Source organism: Pteropus vampyrus, unplaced genomic scaffold (assembly GCF_000151845.1).
Source record: "Pteropus vampyrus isolate Shadow unplaced genomic scaffold, Pvam_2.0 Scaffold354, whole genome shotgun sequence".
NCBI classification, from domain to species: domain Eukaryota; kingdom Metazoa; phylum Chordata; class Mammalia; order Chiroptera; family Pteropodidae; genus Pteropus; species Pteropus vampyrus.
Window position 1 is genome coordinate 1,602,493 of NW_011889135.1, and position 18,529 is coordinate 1,621,021.

General features: G+C 37.1%; 1 protein-coding gene across 5 annotated transcripts in view; it reads left to right on the forward strand.

The window, feature by feature from the left end:
* The window catches only part of SMARCA2 (SWI/SNF related, matrix associated, actin dependent regulator of chromatin, subfamily a, member 2), a 164,151-nt gene that overhangs the window by 15,744 nt on the left and 129,878 nt on the right, over positions 1-18,529 (forward strand). For 3 of the 5 annotated variants that reach the window (XM_023522681.1, XM_023522680.1, XM_023522682.1), the window contains exons 1-4: positions 1,122-1,346; positions 4,451-4,580; positions 10,223-10,609; positions 16,200-16,455. In XM_023522681.1, the coding sequence (XP_023378449.1) occupies positions 1,122-1,346; positions 4,451-4,580; positions 10,223-10,609; positions 16,200-16,455 (998 nt within the window). Of the gene's footprint in view, positions 1-1,085; positions 1,347-4,450; positions 4,581-10,222; positions 10,610-16,199; positions 16,456-18,529 lie in introns of those variants that run through there. The other 2 variants (XM_011379109.2, XM_011379110.2) reach the window with 1 other exon arrangement.

The following is an 18,529-nucleotide window of genomic DNA, read 5'->3' on the forward strand; positions in this document are numbered from 1 at the left end:
GTGTGTGTGTGTGTGTGTGTGTGTGTGTGTGTGTAAAGGAATACTACTCAGCCATTAAAAGGAAGGAAATCTTGCCATTTGCGACAAAGTAGATGTACCTTGAGGGTAGTGTTATGCCAGATGGAAAAAGACAAATACTGTGATTTCACTTTTATGTGAAATCTTAAAAAATGAACAAAGATAATGAGCAAAAATAAATTTATAGATACAGACAACAGATTGGTGGTTACCAGAAGGAAAGGGGGTTAAGGGGAGTACGAAATGGATAAAGGGGGTCAAATGTATGGTGATGGATGATTTCTAGACTTACATTGGTAAACCCTATGTAGTATATACAAATATCTATAATGTTAAACCCCTGAAATATATGTATAATCTATATACCAATTTCATCACAATAATCATAAAAAAGATGGCTCCTTATTGTGCCAAGCACAAAGCTATGTTTTTAACATGTACCGTTGCATTTTACTCTCAGCTAGTAATTATATAATATGGATATTTGAACCCATATTTTTCTGACTCCCATAATGTCTCCTATTCCCATGATCTGGAATTCTCTTTCATTATCAATTTATGAAATTGTACTTTTTCTCCCTTTTTAACAGTCTAGAATTCTCAATGAAGTTCTGAATTTCCATTTAACTTATGAAAATGGGTCTTGGTTGGATCCTTTTTTAGGGGTTTTATATTTTAATGGCTTTGGGGGTTAATGACTTGTAAGGTGCCCAAGCCAGTAAGTAATGGAGAGCATCTGTTGACTTCAGTAATAAATTTCAAACTTGTTTAGAATTCTGCTTATGTGTTAAATTTTAGTTTCTCCAGTGAGTCTTTTCTGTATCTTAGATGATTTATATCTTTCTGGGGAATCATTTAGAGTGTTTTTTTTTTTTTTTTCTTCTAAACAAGTGGTCTCCATAAAGACTAGGGCAGCTGGATATATATCACACTCAAACATCTGGACCAGACAGGGCAGTTCTGTTTGATGTTTGTTATAGAAATGGCACCATCAAATACAACTGTTTTATTCTGATTTTAACATCATGTTTAAAACATTCCTTTCTCTTTTCTTCTTTTCAACTCAGTGTCGTTGTACCGACTGGCGGAGACGAGAGAAGTAGATGTCCACGCCCACAGACCCTGGTGCGATGCCCCACCCAGGGCCTTCGCCAGGGCCCGGACCCTCTCCTGGACCAATTCTCGGACCTAGTCCAGGACCCGGACCATCCCCAGGTTCCGTCCACAGTATGATGGGGCCAAGTCCTGGACCCCCGAGTGTCTCGCACCCTATGCCTGCAATGGGATCTGCCGACTTCCCGCAGGAAGGCATGCATCAGATGCATAAGGTGAGATTTTATTCTCCTGCTCAGCCTTGTCTTCTGAGTCGTGGATGGCTAATAGCTCTGATAACCTCTGCCCCTCTCTTTACTACTATTTTTAACGAGAGAAGCTAAGTCTTTGTCCTATCTTGAATGTTATGAAAAACAGACATTCTGAAGCTCTTTTATTGTTATAGATGTCGTACTACTCAGAAAGAGCAGATCTTGGCTTTTTAAAAATATCGGATAGAATATGCAGTTCTGACAGTTAAATTCTGTGATTTGTGGGTTGCAGGTATTTTGGCTTGAGGAATAAGTATATAAATGCATGTCTTGATTTTTTTTTTTCTGACTATATGTGTTAAATAACTTATGTCATCTACAAATGGACATATTGTTAATTATTCTTCCTTAAAATGTTGGTATTTATTTTAAAAATAAAATCCCAAAGAGTAAAAGGAAAATGACTACCTTTCTAAAGATTTTAAAATAGTTTCTAGGGAATCCCTAAAATGCCCTTTGCTGACTCTGTGAAGTGGCCTTATTCTAGTTTCGGAAGAGGGATCTGATTTTTAGTAGAGCTCAGGTCCAGTTGTTTGTTTCTGGTCTAAGGTTATAATAATCTTCTCTTTATGAGACTCTGATTGTTGCTGTGGGGATGACCATATTGGTACAATTTTGGCATTACGCCTTCGCAGGATGTACAAAGAAGAGAGAACAGGCTTTTGAGAAAGTAAACAAGAACCTCTGTGACAGTTTGCCTCGAATGTTAGCAAAAGCTAGAGAAGCTCTCTGAGGCCATTGTATATTACCTAAAGGTTGTGCCTGATGAGACAAGTAGAGGTTTTATATTCCTTTTAGACAACGTTGCAGGTGAATAAGGTGGACAGATGCCTCTCGATGTTAAAATAAGCAAGCCGTGGAAGATACTGGTTTAAAACAGAAAGATTACTGTAAAAAAGAGCAAGTTTCCCCTCTAATTGTACAGGACTGTAGGTGAATTTTAAGGTAAGGTGTTTGAACTTGGAAGAGAAGATCTCCTTTTTTATAAATTTTATTTGATGATTTTCAAATCAGGAAAGTAATAAATGCTTATTTTGAAAAGTAAAACCATACTGAGATAAATAAAGGAAATGGTTAATCCTGGCTTCACCCCAGGTAACAGCTTACTTTACATGCTTTTCACACCTTACTTTTCTCCAGGTTCAATAAAAATACCATATAATCACAGGGATACATATACAGGTGTGAGTTTTAAATAATTTTTCTTTTACCATTATAAAATCATATCATATTAATTACTCTGAAACTTTTTGTTTTCATTTAAAAATATATCATGGATATTTTTATAATATCCCAAGTTTTCTCCCTCCTTTTTTTTTTAAACACATTTTTAGCTTGTCAGGTAACTGAAGAAATAAAGCTGCTTATTTTCCATATCACATTTTTTAGCAGACATATTGAATACATAGACATATTGAAGTCATTAAATTGTCTTGTGATCATATTTAATTAATTTAGGAACTGTATTATAGATCTGATCTATCATTTGTAAACCTTAAACCAGGTGGGTTGGATAATTTCAGAATGGGTTAAGGGTGTCTCACCTCCGAAATGAAAGATAAAATTTAAAGAAATATTTAGCTAAGCTTTATTGTTGTTTAAGCATTTCACAGTTAAATGTATGAGCAGTGTTGGGTCAGTGTTACGTTTTTGGCCCTGGATTGTTTTAATTAATTATCTCTTCTGGTCCTTTCTGTTTTGTTACCTAGCATCTTTGTCACATTTTCTCATATTCTCTACCCCCATTGATGTTCTTTTTTGTTTTTCGTTTTGCTCTCATTCTTGCAAGTATTGCATTTTTTGCCACCCTGGTTTTCCTTAACTCCGAGCCCCTCAGATAATTCCCTGCGTGAGGACATGGTTAAGTGCCTAAGTTCACACCTGCTGACCAGATGCCTTCACTTTCTTAGATTCTTTTATATAGGCAGCTTTATTCCTTCTCTTTCTCCTCATTCTTACTCTGAGCTTCAGCATTTTGCTTTTCCCCATTCCTGGAAATAAACAAGTGGCATAAATACATCTGCTGTGTTGCTTTGATTTCCTCTCTATTATTACTATTTAACAGACTCAGAGACACTCTTTATTCCAAATTCTTCCCATTTTCCTTCTTAACATCCTCTATATAGTAAATTTTTCCTCTTTTCAAGTGTATGCCTTTGACTCTGCAGAAATTAACTTTCCTTTATCTAAAACTGCAAACACTCAGACTTTCTTGCTCGGAGTCATTTGGTTTCTATAAAACTCCTGGAAATATTCCTTTCAGGCTGTTTTGAAAATTGCTATTCTAGTTTGAGGAGGAATAGACTTTTCCTTTTTCAAACACATGCTCTATTGCCCAATTCTGGATTAGATTAACATCAGTTCAATAGCTATTTATTGTGTGTCTGTTATGTACTTGGCCTCAAGTCCTGTTTCCAGACCCTATGTTCTTAATCTTTTTCCAGACCTGTACCTTTAACCTTTTTTGGACTTGCTCCCTCTGTAGTATTGCTTCATCTACTTCGCCCTTCTTCCCTTTCAGTATTCACCCCCATTCACTGCCCTGCCCTGTCTGTTTCTCTTTTCCCAACTGCCATGGAACTTTCTGGTTTCAACTTTTAAACTTTCCATGGTTCCTTTCCCTCTGATGACAAAAAAATTACCAAAAAATAGATCATCGCAGACATTTCAAATAGTCGTCCTTCAGACTTTGGACTAACTTCAACATATAACAAGTTTCAGGATTTACTTAAAATGGTATGGCAGAATAGCTTATATTTGTATACCTTGTGAATAGGACTTTACTTTTATTTTCAGGTTTTGACTTTACAAAAAAACTCAACTGTTTAAAGCCTTAACTTTTACAGATAGTTTTGCTGATCCTGTTGGTGTAGTCTTTTAAAATTTTTTCCCCCGCCTATAATATATATGTAATATATAATAATATAAGTAATATGGGTTTAAAATATGTGACTGTTGTATGAGTAATAGATGATTGTGCCACAATTTTGAAGACTTTAAAGAGAGGTCTTAAAACTCCAAATAGAAATGTTTTACCTTAAAGAGGTATCTAACTCATGTCTTTTCAGCCCGTTGATGGTATGCACGATAAGGGGATTGTAGAAGATATTCATTGTGGATCCATGAAGGGCACTGGTATGCGGCCACCACACCCAGGAATGGGCCCTCCCCAGAGTCCGATGGATCAACACAGCCAAGGTCTGTAATTCTAATTACCTGATTGTGGCTCCATATTGTAGTCTTTCATCTTTTGTATTGGTTATTTTAATTATGACTTCCAAAGAACATTTCTAAGGAAGATTGAATGTAGCAGGTTTCTTTTCCCTAGAGAAATCTCCCCAAGTCTTGACCAACTTTATGATTTATATGGTCAATTTGATTAACAAAATCCTAGTAATTTTACTAGCTTCTGTGACTCCAAGCACTCTGCAAAGTGCTTCATGTACTTGATGTGGAATCTTTATCGTGATCTTTTAAGGTAAATTATATGACCCCCATTTTATAGATAGAGGTGCTAACGCTCAGAGAATTTACTTTGTTTTCCTAAGTTTACACAACCTGTGAGTGACAGTACCAGAAGAATCCCGGTCCGCCCCCCAGCAACAGTGTAAATGTGAAGGTTAGAGGAGCCACTTGTGTCCCTTGAATTGCATGCTCATACGTTGTCTGGAAGTGGTTTTTATGGCAGTGGAATTACCTGTCATTGCTGGTGGGTGGCTGTGTTAGTCTTCTAGAGTTGCTGTAACAAATTACTACAAACTGGGTGGCTTAAAGCAGTAGAAAATTATTCTCTCACAGATCTGGAGTTAGAAGTCTGAAATCAAGGTATGATCAGGGCCATGCTCTCTGAAGGCTCTGGGGAAGAATTCTTTGCCTTGTCCGAGCTTCTGGTGATTGCTTGCAATGCATGGAATTCCTTGGCTTGTAGATCTATCACTCCTATCTCTGTGTTGGTTTCCACATGACATTTTTTCTGTGTGTCTGTGTCTCTGCCCAGATTTCCCTCTTATGAGGATGCCAGTCATTGGCTTAGGGTCTACCCTAATGCACTATGACCTCATCTTACTTGATTACATCTGCAAAGATCCTATGTCCAAATAAGGTCACATTCACAGGTACTAGGGGTTAAAGCTTCAACATATCTTTGTAGAGACACAAGTCAACCCATAATAATGGCCAAATCAATGTATGGTATATTTCAGTTCTCCTTGGTGCCTTCTTCCTTAACTGTTGGAGACATATTAAAGATACCTCAAAGTCTTTTGAATACACTCTAACTTGTTTTCAGAATCATTATATGGTCATTTTAACATGCAAGGGGCATGCATTATTCTGTACTAATTAACCCCAATATGTTGATATTCTAATTCAGTTTATAGTTTATGCATTGCTGTGTATACTCCTTTGTACTTTAATGTATGTGTGTTTCAGATATCCATCAGATATCCATCCACCCGAAAGAAGATTTTTGGCTCTGAGAATTTAGAGAAATATATTCAGTTTTAAAATATACATATAAATAAGCAAGTCATGGAGGCTAGGAGTACATGTTCACTGATATTCAAACAAGTTTTGAATATCCCACACTCTGATCTGAATTTTGATGACAAGTAGGTATCACTGTTGCAGATGATTCATAAAATCTTGACCCTGTCAGAAAAGCACACTGAAATCTTGGGACTTTTTTGCAGTCCGGGAAGAAAAAATTTGACCCATTCATTGTTGAGAAGGAATTAAGACGACACTTCCAAGTTTATCATTTAAATTCTAAGGAGCCAGATATGTTCACAGAGCTACTGTAGGTCTCATTTTTAATATCTGGGAAGTGTAAATGAGTTCTATTCAGTGATTCGCAAAGCCAGGTGCTTGCTCTATCTGTTCCTGGCTTTGCCGTACCTCTAATAAGCTGGGCCATAGGAAAACTCTAAAACAAAACACTTTTAAATGTGTGAATTATAATTGAACATTTTTTCTTTTATGTATCTTTGACTTTCTCTCATTGCTTGGTTCCTTTCTTCAATTTAAGAATGATGATTTTTCTTGGTATCTCTAGCACTTGGCACAATGTCTAGTGCATAACCGGATAGATACTTAGTAAATTTTGTTCAGTTAGGTAGAGAAATAAACCTGTGCATTCAAAAGTCAACAGTTTTAAATAGATCTTAATTTTTATATAATTTCAGTAAATTATAATTACTTTGAAATGCAGAGGTCTGCATTAAATGGAATCAGAATTAGCATGTAATAGTTTCTCTAAAATAGCAAAGTGCATTGTAGGCTGGGGAACGACTTCTTTAAAAGTATATTTTTGACTAAGTAGTATTGGTATATTGCAGTCTTATTCTATATAATGATTTAAAAAGAATTTAGACTCTGTAATAACATGTATCTTTAAAAACCCTATTGTAGAAAACCATTTATAAACACAAGTACAGAGAGGTGTGGTATTGATTGGAAAGCTGCCAGCTTTAACTACCTAGCAACCTATTAGGTTATTTTAAGGTATTGGTTGAGAAACAAAACCATTTCCTTCAATAAATACTGAATTGTGTATCTTATGGTCTCAATGATAACATTGTTTATTTTTAGTAGTTGGGTAAAAAAAAAAAAAAAACCTTCAAAGGCTAGTATATACCATTTAATATTTGTGTGTGTGTATGTGTGTGTGAAGAGAAAATTTATATAAAATTGGCACTTGGTTCAATATTATTAAAAGGAGAGAGAGAGGCGATTGCTTCCCTCTGAGGCAAGGTGAAACTGGGGAGATAATGGCCCTTGAAGACTAGGAAAGGAAAACTGCCTCTTTTGACTACTTTTGAATGAGCAAATCAAACCAGAGTTTTTAAAAAGCAAATTCTGCATCAACACTGTCATCCTACAGACAAATGTATATATTCACTTTTAGGCAATTTCTATTCTCTGTTTTCTCAACTAAAGATAATTACTAAAATATGTTGTTTCATCATTTAGATTGTTTTTTCCTGAAGTTTTATGGAATGCTAGTCATCTAGAAAAAAAAATCTCTCTTTAGCTGAAACACACATCTTTAATATCATACTGTGATGGAATGATTCTATTAACATCCCCTATAAGTTCTAGGAAACGATTTTTCCCACCTTCGGTTTTTTACATTTGAGGTAAAATTTTGTTTATTGATTAATTCTGGGAAATAATTTTATTCCACTCTCAGTTTCTTTCTTAGCAAATTTGAGGTAAAGTTAATTATTGTGCTTAATGTGACTGCCTCACCTTCATAGCTTTGCCTTGTCACATAGTTCATAGTTTATAAGAGTGATTTGATAAACAGTGTTATATAGTTGAGATTGTCTAATGTGTTGGTCTACTGTATTAGGCATCCTATGATTTATCATGGGTAAGCTATAATGGATCACCTTAGGAAAGAAGAGAGACCAGAAGGCAGGAGACATGACCCATATTAACACCTGGTTGTATCCCTTCTACTATGAAAATGTCATTAGCTTTGGTAGGAAGTTTTTCTTTCTGTTATAGGTACAGATTTGGCCAAAAAGGTGTCAGAAATGTGCTTTCATAATGAATAAAATGCCATTTTGCACAAGCATTACAGTTAAAATGTGTACCTCATTAAAAAGGAAAAGGAAGAAGGTTAATGACATAGGTAGATAGATGTATGTTATTTATATTCTCTAAGTGTTTATTTTTATAACGATATACTGGGATTAAATTTCTGCTAGTCTTGCAAGCTGATTTTAGGGTCATTTTCTTGGCTAATCATACGACCAACTAGAACTCTAATTGCTGCATGGTTTTTATGCTCTGTTGTGAAGTAGGGATTTAGAGAGTGAAAAGTAGTTCTATTTCTCTTCAGGACAGGATTTTTCTGAATGGAGTTCTACTTCTCACCCACCAACTGATAGAACAAAACATACTCTTGTATTAGGGGATCAAGCTAAATTTGTTTCCCTTTCCAAAAGGCAATTCGAGATAAAAGTAACTATATTTTTTTTATTTTCTGTAGTCTTGTGAATGACGATGGTGAGGCCCCTGTCAGTGGCAGTCACATAGTCTCGGGTCACTGTGATTGCACATAGGTTCACAGAGCTGTTTCAGCTCAAACTTGACATAAGTTCAAACATAGCAGATGTCTAAATAACACCTATGTGATGACCTTTATGTTAATTGTGATGGAAGTACATTTATTAAAGGGCAAGACTTTTAATCTAATATTTTATATTGTGTCTGAGGACACCTTTGACTTCATTAATTAGCACTTAGTTTGAATTCAAGGCAACCTTTTGGATTGCAGTAGGCCCCTTTGTTCTCTCCTTTATCTTGGATCTCCCTCCAACAATACTGTCACACATTTTTCTAGGAATTCCAGTGCTATACAGTTTGTCTAAAATAAGTTCCATGAAATTTTTGTGCATTTTGACTTTTCTTCCCCAAGAAAGGTATTCTTGAATTTCCCATTTAGATCTCTTATAACCCAAACAGATTGTACTCATTTTTATGTCAAATCATAATTTTCTAGAAGATTTTTGAAACTTCTAAGTCTTTAATTTAAAACCGAAATTAATATTTTTAAAAACCAGATTAATATTAGACCATGGAAGGAATATACTCATTGGAATCAGGCGAACTGTGGTTTGAGTCTAGGAGCTGCCAAGGGCTAATGGTGTGACCTTGATGACTCACTTACTGTAACTCAGCCTCAGTTTTCTCATTTAAAAAAATGAGGTGACAATATATGTGTTTTGTGTTGTTGTGAGGATTAAGGAAATAATGAATACTCCATTCATATCCCTTTAATCCTCCTTACCATTTCTTTTTTCCCACCAGCCTGATGTCCACTGGCCAGATCACCATCTTGCCTTTAATCTACTTATGTCTACCTTACCCACATGTGGACAAGTCCCTGGGGATTAATTATCTCCAGAGTCTTAACCAGTGACATAAACAGTGACTGATGATCCTTAGAGTATAAATACTCAGCTTTTTCACCTCTTCCCTGGGATAATTTGGAGGCAAGTTATTTGCCTTATATCTCGGAGCATCTGCATGAAATTAATCTTCAGGCATCCACTGCAGCAGCTGGATTAATAGTGCATCCCTTACTGGCTGCCTTCCCTTCCTTATATCACCTTTCCATACCCCTGCCAGTGTACCTGCACCATCTGTATAAATCGCTTGCACTCAATCCCTCCATCAGGCTCTGTTTCCAGGGAGAATTCCACTGAGATAGTATGTACAGGACCTTGCATATTGCCTAGAAAGTGGAGGCCCTCAATAACTGCAAATTATTCATAATGTGCATAATAGTAAACCAAGTTATATTTGTTATCCCCATAAGAGACTCTTCGTTCCACATTATGATATAGTAGACACCTTCAGGTTTTGTTCTCTAGATTGGAGCTTCTTTCAATCTGTAACACCCCTGGTGCTTTTCCTTTAGGTATACAACAGACAAACAATTTACCTTCTAGGACACATATGGCTATTGATCGCTTGAAATGTAGCTAGTTTGAGTTGAGACATGCTGTAGCTTTGTACAAAAAAAGTGTAAAATATCTCTTTAATAATTTTTATGCTTTGAAATGATAATATTTTGGCTATGTTGATTTAAATGAAATACATTATTGACGTTAGTTTTGTCTGTTTCTTTTTAATGCAACTACTAGGAAGTTTTAAATTATATATATTTGATATATGTAAATTTTAAATTATATATTATTTTTAAATTATATATATTTTAATTTTCTAGCAAACAGTGCTGTTATAGAAAATTACCAGAATATTTAGGAATGCCTCTCTTTTAGGGTCATCAGGGACAGCTTGTGATCTCCTTTTATGTTCTCTTCTAGGTTATATGTCCCCACACCCATCTCCGTTGGGAGCTGCAGAGCATATCTCCAGCCCTATGTCGTCGGGAGGTGGCCCGACCCCACCCCAGATGCCACCCAACCAGCCAGGGCCTCTCATCCCAGGAGATCCACAGGCAATGAACCAGCCCAACAGAGGTCCCTCGCCTTTTAGTCCTGTCCAGCTGCATCAGCTTCGAGCTCAGATTTTAGCTTACAAAATGCTGGCCCGGGGCCAGCACCTCCCTGAAACACTGCAGCTTGCAGTCCAGGGGAAAAGGACGTTGCCTGGCATGCAGCAGCAGCAGCAGCCACAGCCGCAGCAGCCCCAGCCCCAGCCACAACAGCCGCAGCAGCAGCAGGCCCTTGTTAACTTCAGCAGACCATCTGGTAGGTTAATATGCAAACAAATGAATAATGTGATGGTCCCACTCGGATGAGAAAGACTGCTAACTGCACAGAAGCGCTGGGTTGGTATAAGCCCAGGGCTGACTTAGCCTTTTTTGTACCTCGCTGGCTCCCTTGTCTTGCTTTACTTAGTTGGCCAAGATTCTTGGTCTTTTTTGCTGTAGAGTCCTGGAGCAGGGCTTCTTAAGCTTTGGGGACTCTGGTACAAGCTGTGGACCTAGGAAAAAAGCACCACCCTCCATGATTTTGCATTTTCTTTCAAGAGTTTCCAGGTCTATGGGAAGCCCATGTACACACCGTGGATTAAGGGCTCCTACACCCAGTACATTCCTCGAATCGGCTCTCTTCTGAGCCATTTTGTGTTTGTTGATTTATTTATTTCTACCCTTTTTTGTTGTTGTTGTGAAAAGCATTTGGGGAGGCTTCCAAGAAACATACCTGCAGTGAAATAATTATCAAGTAGAAAATCAGAAACAAAGGGAAATCGAAATCGAGATCAGGCACCTGAGGGCCTCCAGAGTTCTTATGGTTGCTGCATCTGAGCTTGCAAGATGACTCAGATCTCCTGGCAGTCAGGAAGGGAGACGGGGTCAGGTGCCTAATTCTCATCCTTCACAAGGAAGTTGGTTACCAGTTCACAGAGGACACAGACCCTTTTCTAGCATGAGAATATAAAGTAGATTTCCCAGGTGGAGTTATTTTTTAAATTATTGTACGAGACACTGCATGATACAGGCATCGATAACATTTGTTCGTAATAAACAGAGTAACAGAATCCACATGGCCTACTTCTTACATACCCTGGCATCAAATCTGAAGCTATGACATTATGTCATCGGTGGAGATGAGATAGTCCTTGTATGGCCTTCTAGTGGGCTGGCGTGATCCCATCGATAGAATTCAAAGGTGCAGGAGGCTATAGGATGACCTTCCATGAATGTTTTCTCTGGGAAGGTTAAAGGATAAAGTTTCAGTTGTCTGGACACTTTTACATAACAAATGTGTCATGTCCTTATAAACACAATCTTATGTGTTTTCTGGATCATTTTCAGAAAAGAGGGCTCCTTTTTTTTTTTTTCACCCAGCTCTGATGCCTACATCTTCCCTAACCAAGCCCCTGTCATTTGATGGAATTTATTTTATTACTGGCTACTTGTGTCTTTTATATTTCCAGGAGTCAGGCTTCATTAGAAAGGAAAATATTTAGGCAGATTGTGTTTTATGACAGAGTGGGCAACGAGGCCGTGGATGGAGGAGGAAAGAAGATGCCTCCTTCAAATAGAGCAGACCCATTCCTGCCCCTGGGGAAGGAGGCTGCATCTGACAGCATTGCTGAACTTTTCCCCATATCTCAGGTTTCATAGGGAGAAGGTTATTATCTCCCTATGATAACTTGACAAAGACATTTTTTTGGATTGGCCTTGAAGACAAGTCAAAAGAAGGGGAAAAAATATTTTTTTAAATTACTTTTTATTAATTGTTATTGTTTCTCTGCCCCCCTCCTTTAAATAAAAAGTATAATTGTTTACAAATACATCTACTAATATTTTAGGAAAAAATAAGTTTAAGTATGTCCACTTATCAGGAGGTAGCTGTGATTTCGTTTTTCTTTTGTCCCGTTTTCTAGTGTTACTCATATGTGAAGAGAATCTTTTTGGCTGGGGTGGTCTGCCTCAAACTGACTCCAAAGTTATAAATCACCAAAATTGACATCATCATAGCTACCACCAGAGAATTACAGTTGGACTGGAAGAATTGCTCAATGAACAAATAACTCTTCAGTCCTTGCCTGCTATAGGCTCCACTCAAATCTAACTCATCATTTTTCTTTTCATTTTGATTCATTTTTCTTTTTAGAAACTAAAGCAAAATTAAAAATAGGAACTGAATAAGGTTCGGTATTTTTGGAGGCAGCGGGCAGAAGGACCTCATGGTAGAAAGTAAAAGTTTTATTGCTAATTTTTTTTCAATGCTTGTCCCTCTCCTGCTTCTCCCATCACATTTTAGTTATCTCAAGTTTCTTGATATGTTCAATTAAATACACTTTATTTTTTCAACCTGTGGAAACCACTTCAATCCTTATTTAATGCACAGAATGGTTATTCGCATAAATATGCTTTTGTCCTAGAAGGCAAATCGAATGCTCAGAAATTCTGTACATGTGAGATTTAGGTATTTTAATGAGTTTATTTCCCTGTTCCTTAAAATCAGGCATAGCATTGCATCGAGTAAAGACTCCTTCCCCCCTTAGCTGCCCTGGGATGCCCCTCAGGAGTGTCAGGGGATACCTCTACCTTGACTTCTAAGGTGAGGACTGAAGGGAAAGCAGACACATTTTGTACCTCTGACAATTGTTTATGTTGGAGAGGGAGTAGGAGATAAGCTAAAGAATGTAATTTGTCTTCCATTTGAAGATTCCAGGGAGAGGTCTTATCATTTAGCAGGCCCATGAGTATCTGTTGTAGAGATGATTTCTGTCAATAGAGAGCAAATCTAGTCAGGCAACTCAACTCCATAAGCCGCCTGAGGGACAGGCGTAAAACCTAATGAATAGATAGTGACATTCTGGGCATGCTTAATTACAGCAAGCTGCACTCAGTTTCCCAGCTTCTGTAAATAGAAGTTTTTATATAATCTGTTGGAAGGAGTAGAAAATAGACCTATGCAGTAAATGAACTTGTGGTGTTCGGTTAGGAAAAGAGTTTGCTTGTGACTCTGACAGCAGATTTACAGGAAGCACATGGCAAGCCAACTTATCTGAGTATTTGTGCTGAGTTGTATTAAACTGTAGAAACATTTTGAAGTTTGCTGTACAAAAGAGTACTCCCAAAATTTCCAGCTAATACAGTGCCAAATTTCCTAACAGCTGTTCTTTTGCCATGGAGTCTTTCATAAAGCCGAGTAATTAAATTATATTTCCCTACATTCACATCCTCGGTGGCAGTAAAAATGATGAGAGCATGTAGTCACATTGTCTCATTGAATCCTCACTATCACCCTGTGAGGTGGATACTATTATTAGCACCATTCTACAGATGAGGAAAGTGAGGCACAAGGGGTAGATTAACTTGCTCAGGCTCGCATGACCAGTAGTGATATCGCTGAGGTGAACTTTATCAGTTATTTTGGGGCAGGGTACTTTTAAGTGTACCTGTTTAATTCACAACAAGATGTAGTACTTTTTAAATTGGAGATTTGAATGTATAAGGCCACGTTTGGATCTCTCTCTGCTTCTTGATTTTAAAGATCAGTCAACCAGATAAGAATGCCTTTATATTTATCAACTAAAGAAGGCCAGCTATGTATGTATCAGCTCTAGTTAGGAGTCATAGGCTAAAAATGACTAGATTAGGAATGAAAGGTATCAACCACGCTCTGAATGCCCGCCCCCCCGTTTGTAATTATTAAATGTGGTTTTAAAAACAGTTACTTGAATATACCTCAAGGAGTCATCTTTGGCTTCTGCATAGGTATTTAGAGGCTGTAATGCTAAAGAAAGTGCCCAGAATAAATGAAATGCTAGTGCTATTGCACCGTTACAGCTTTTGTTGATGAACTATTTAAACTCTGAAAGGAGGACAAACACTTTGAGAACTGAATTTAAGTAATTATTATATTATCTTCTCAGTAAGACCTGGCTTTTTTTTTTGTTAAAGGTGGTGCTTTTTTAGAGGGCTTTAATATATAAAGTTCATTATTTAGTATGCTTATACCAAGTCCTCAAATATATTTAATTCTACCACTTTCTTGATCTTATTAAGGAGATTCATAGAATCATAGAGAATTAAAATAAATGTTAGAAATCTCTATCTCCTCTTTTGGTTGGATCACACCTACAGCAACCCAAATGCAAAATATACCCTGTTTTAAAGACCTTTAGGGAAAATATATTCTAAAATTTCCCTCCATAACCCACTTCAATGCTTAACAACCCTGAAATTTAATGTTTAGAAATTTGTTTTTTATATATAGATGAAAGAAACTCTAAATATAAAATATTATGAAAACTTATGCATATGTAAAAGACCTCCCATTCAGAAAAAAAAAAATCAGAAAGTACTTAGCTGAAAAGAATCTATATTTTGCTAGTATGTCTATAACGCTTAAAAAAATAAAAGATCAGTATATTTTTACCTCAAGAATTTTTCATCAGCCCCAGAACCAGGGCTACAGATCACCTCAAGAAGTCTTATCTAGCTCTATATCTTTCGGAAAGTTTTACCTAATTTCAGAAGAAGGGGGGAAAAAAGAATAATAACACCCCCCCCACCCACACACATACACACACTGTAGTTTCCTAGGCAATCTGTGCTAATTCTTCACATTCCTCCTGTCAAAATGTTTGCTTATAGCTATCTTTGCATTATCATTTAAGCTCATTCTAAGTGGTATTTACTGGAAATTGAATAAATGTTTAATTTTTCATACTGTATGTATGTCTTTGTACGGTTAATTATTAAGTCTCTCTGAAGTATATAGACTATTATTTTTGTTACCATTTAATAATTTTAATTTTTCTTGGAAAAGATATAGAAAATACTTGGAAAAATGCCTATAAGAGGTTTTAACATCTGCTTACAAGATTTTTTTTTTTTAATTTACTAACTCATTTGGTAGCATTACTAATCTTATTTATAATTTTGAAGTAAATAAAAATTCATCTAGGAGGAGAGATGGAATACTTTCTTATTTTAGATCTATACCTACCAATCAATTTAAACTGAAGTTTAATGTGGACAATTGCTTTAAATTAACTCAAACACATTTTGATAAGCTTGATCATTTCATATACCTTTATTCTAATAACATGAGAAAAATACTCTCTTCAATTTTAATACCTGCTAGTTTTTATTAGATAGAATGAACAGATTTTTTTCCCCCTTGTACTGAATGTTTTTAGAAATATTTTCTAATGTGTAGTAAAAATTTTAAGTTCTGAGATGTCGATTAAATCTGAAATATACTTTATAGGTCATTAAGGAAAAATTTGTGCCCCTTTGAGTTCACATCAGAGGACTGGCAAGCTGCTGGCCACATTGGAAAAGGATAGTTTAACTACAGGGCTCTCCCAGACTGGGGCTGAGGTCTGCCTAAAGGGGCTTGCCCTGTAGTTTGCAAAATGTGATTTTAAGACCACGCCCAAATTGCATCTGACTGTTAGGTGACTCCTTTACTTTTTTGAACTCTGAATGTACCTGTAATGCTTTTTAAAAACCCAGTGTAGACTTACATTAAAAGCTGGCAGTCCATTCCTTAAAATAAAATCAATTTATTACTTGAGTCATTTTTGAACCATTTTCACAAATGTTCATTAGTGGATGCTATTTTATAATAGATGTCAGATTCTTTCTTTTTTTTTTTTTCTTTTCTTTTTTTTTTTAAATTTCTTTTCCTTCTCCCCACCTTTCCAATCTTCCCCTCCTTCCTTCTTCTTTTTTCTTCCCTCTTTTTTTTCTTCCCTTAAGACTTTGACTTATTTCCATCATTGGACCCCAGGGGGTTAATGAGCAGGCCTTGTGTGACCACAGGGCGATGACCCACCCAAGCTGCTCATGTTGCTCTTGTCCCACAGGCCCTGGGCCAGAGCTGAGTGGCCCGAGCACCCCGCAGAAGCTGCCTGTGCCCGCGCCCAGTGGCAGGCCCTCCCCAGCGCCTCCCGCAGCAGCTCAGCCTCCCGCAGCCGCAGTGCCCGGGCCCTCCGTGTCGCAGCCAGCCCCGGGGCAGCCCTCACCCGTCCTGCAGCTGCAGCAGAAGCAGAGCCGGATCAGCCCCATTCAGAAACCACAAGGCCTGGACCCTGTGGAGATTCTCCAGGAGCGGGAATATAGGTAATGCACCCCGCCCTGGGAGGGATCAAGCTTCTGTGTTCTTGCAAGTGCTTTCTAGCCTAGCGGGTGCAGTGTCTCCTAGTGTTGTGGTCATTCCTTTCTATGGGACATGGGAAAGGCCTAAGGGAAATTGTACAGGTTAAAACTCATGTTGTGAGAATGATTTCAGAACAAAGTTGCTGAAGTTTGTTTCCCATTAGAGTTGGGGAGATGGGGGCCCTCTGATGGCTCCAGGTTGGTAGGACTGTGATTTTCATTCATCCAGTCAGAAAACATTTATCAACCCCTGTGACATGCTAGACACTATGTTAAGTGGGCACTGGGGATGTAAAGATCAAAAGCCCAGCCTGCAGTTCCTACAATCCAAGAAAGTGGTCATCTCACACTTAGATTGTGTAGTGCCTTGTTCTAGTGTGTCAGTTTGTCCTTGAATGACAATTATAAGCTGGTCAGATGTTGAAGTGTTTTGTGTTGGTCTGACCTTCAGATTAATGACACAACTCATGATACTAAAGCATACTTCAGTAGCTTGGTATGAAATATTTTTTGTTTTAATTCATGGTCTATGGCTTGGACCAACTTTAGGAGTAGGCCCTTATATGCCTTCGTAGGGGGTCCGTATTTAAACTCTTCCTCCAGAAACTTAATTTTCACCTGATTCGGCACATTTATCTAAATCAGGGGTTGGCAGACCTTTTCTGTAAAGGGCCAGATAGTAAATATTTTATGCTTTGTTGAGCCATATGGTCTCTTTCACAACTACTCAACTCTGCCCTTTGAGTGAGAAAGCAGCCATAGACAATAATGGGCTGTCTGTGTCTCAATAAAGCTTTATTTCCAAAAATGGCCTGTGGGCGGGATTTGGCCCGTGTGCTTTAGTTACCAGACTCCTGATATACTTAATGTTAACCAAAAAGGGAGCCCAATAAGTATCGAGTCAAGATTAAAACAAAGCTAAAGATGATAGTTTCTGGAGTTAGCCAGAAAACATGCCCTGCCACTTACAAGCTGTGTTACCTTGATCAAATTACATCTCTTCTCTGTGACTCAGTTTCCTCATTTGTTAAAAGAGGGTATTAGAGTACCTCTTGTGGAATGACACAAAGATATTTAATATGTATTAGCTATTATTATTTCCCTAATATGATTTAATTGAAAACAAAATTAGTTTAAAAATTATGGGAATGTTAGTAAACAATATTTAGGTTACCTTTTAAACTGTTACCTTCAACTTCATTGGAAAATGCATTACTTAATTTGTTATTAGATTAAAATACTGAGCTGTCAGCTTTGAGAGTTACTCTGAAAGAAACCACAGTAACTTGCCATTAAATGTGTGTAGTTTTTTTGGATGGAGAGTATGACTTTAGTCTCATTACTAATACTAATCCTCAATTAAGAGCTTTTATGTAGCTGTTTCTAGCATTTCATGTATCCCTAGAGAGCTAAGTAGTCATCATCAATTCATATTTCAATGTCGATAGGCAGATTCTGTTGGGTGAATAATAAAGTCAAATATTAGCATTTTAAACACATCTGGGGCAGAAAAGAAGTGTATTTATATGCAGTTCTTTATTTATAATGCTATTGAATATAAAGTCAGATTTTTTTTTTTAAAAGACAGTAAATGGAATAGACAGTATCATTTAGTTACTCTAAAATTCCGACTTCTTAGAGCTAACGTTTTTTCCTGCCTTGAAGGTACAAAGCTACCAGTACCTTTGTCAAATTATGCCAACTACTTTCTTAACACAGATACTCTCTGTACCTAGAAATACATCTGAATTTTTTTTCTTCATTTAGCCTGTGCTTTGATGTGGGGTGCGTGCGTGCGCGCGCATGTGTGTGTGTGTGTGTGTGTGTGTGTGTGTGTTTTGTGTTTTACTGACTTCTAAATTTTCTTGATCATTTTTACCAGAATTTAAATTGCAGAACTTTCTTGTAACGTGCTCATTTTAGCACCTGTTTTGGAAGTGACGATGGGTAGTCTCCCAGAGTATACAGTATTAAGTAGTACTCTTTAGCCTATTCCAGTTTGTGAAAAGCTTTTGTCCTCCACTCCTGTATCAATAAA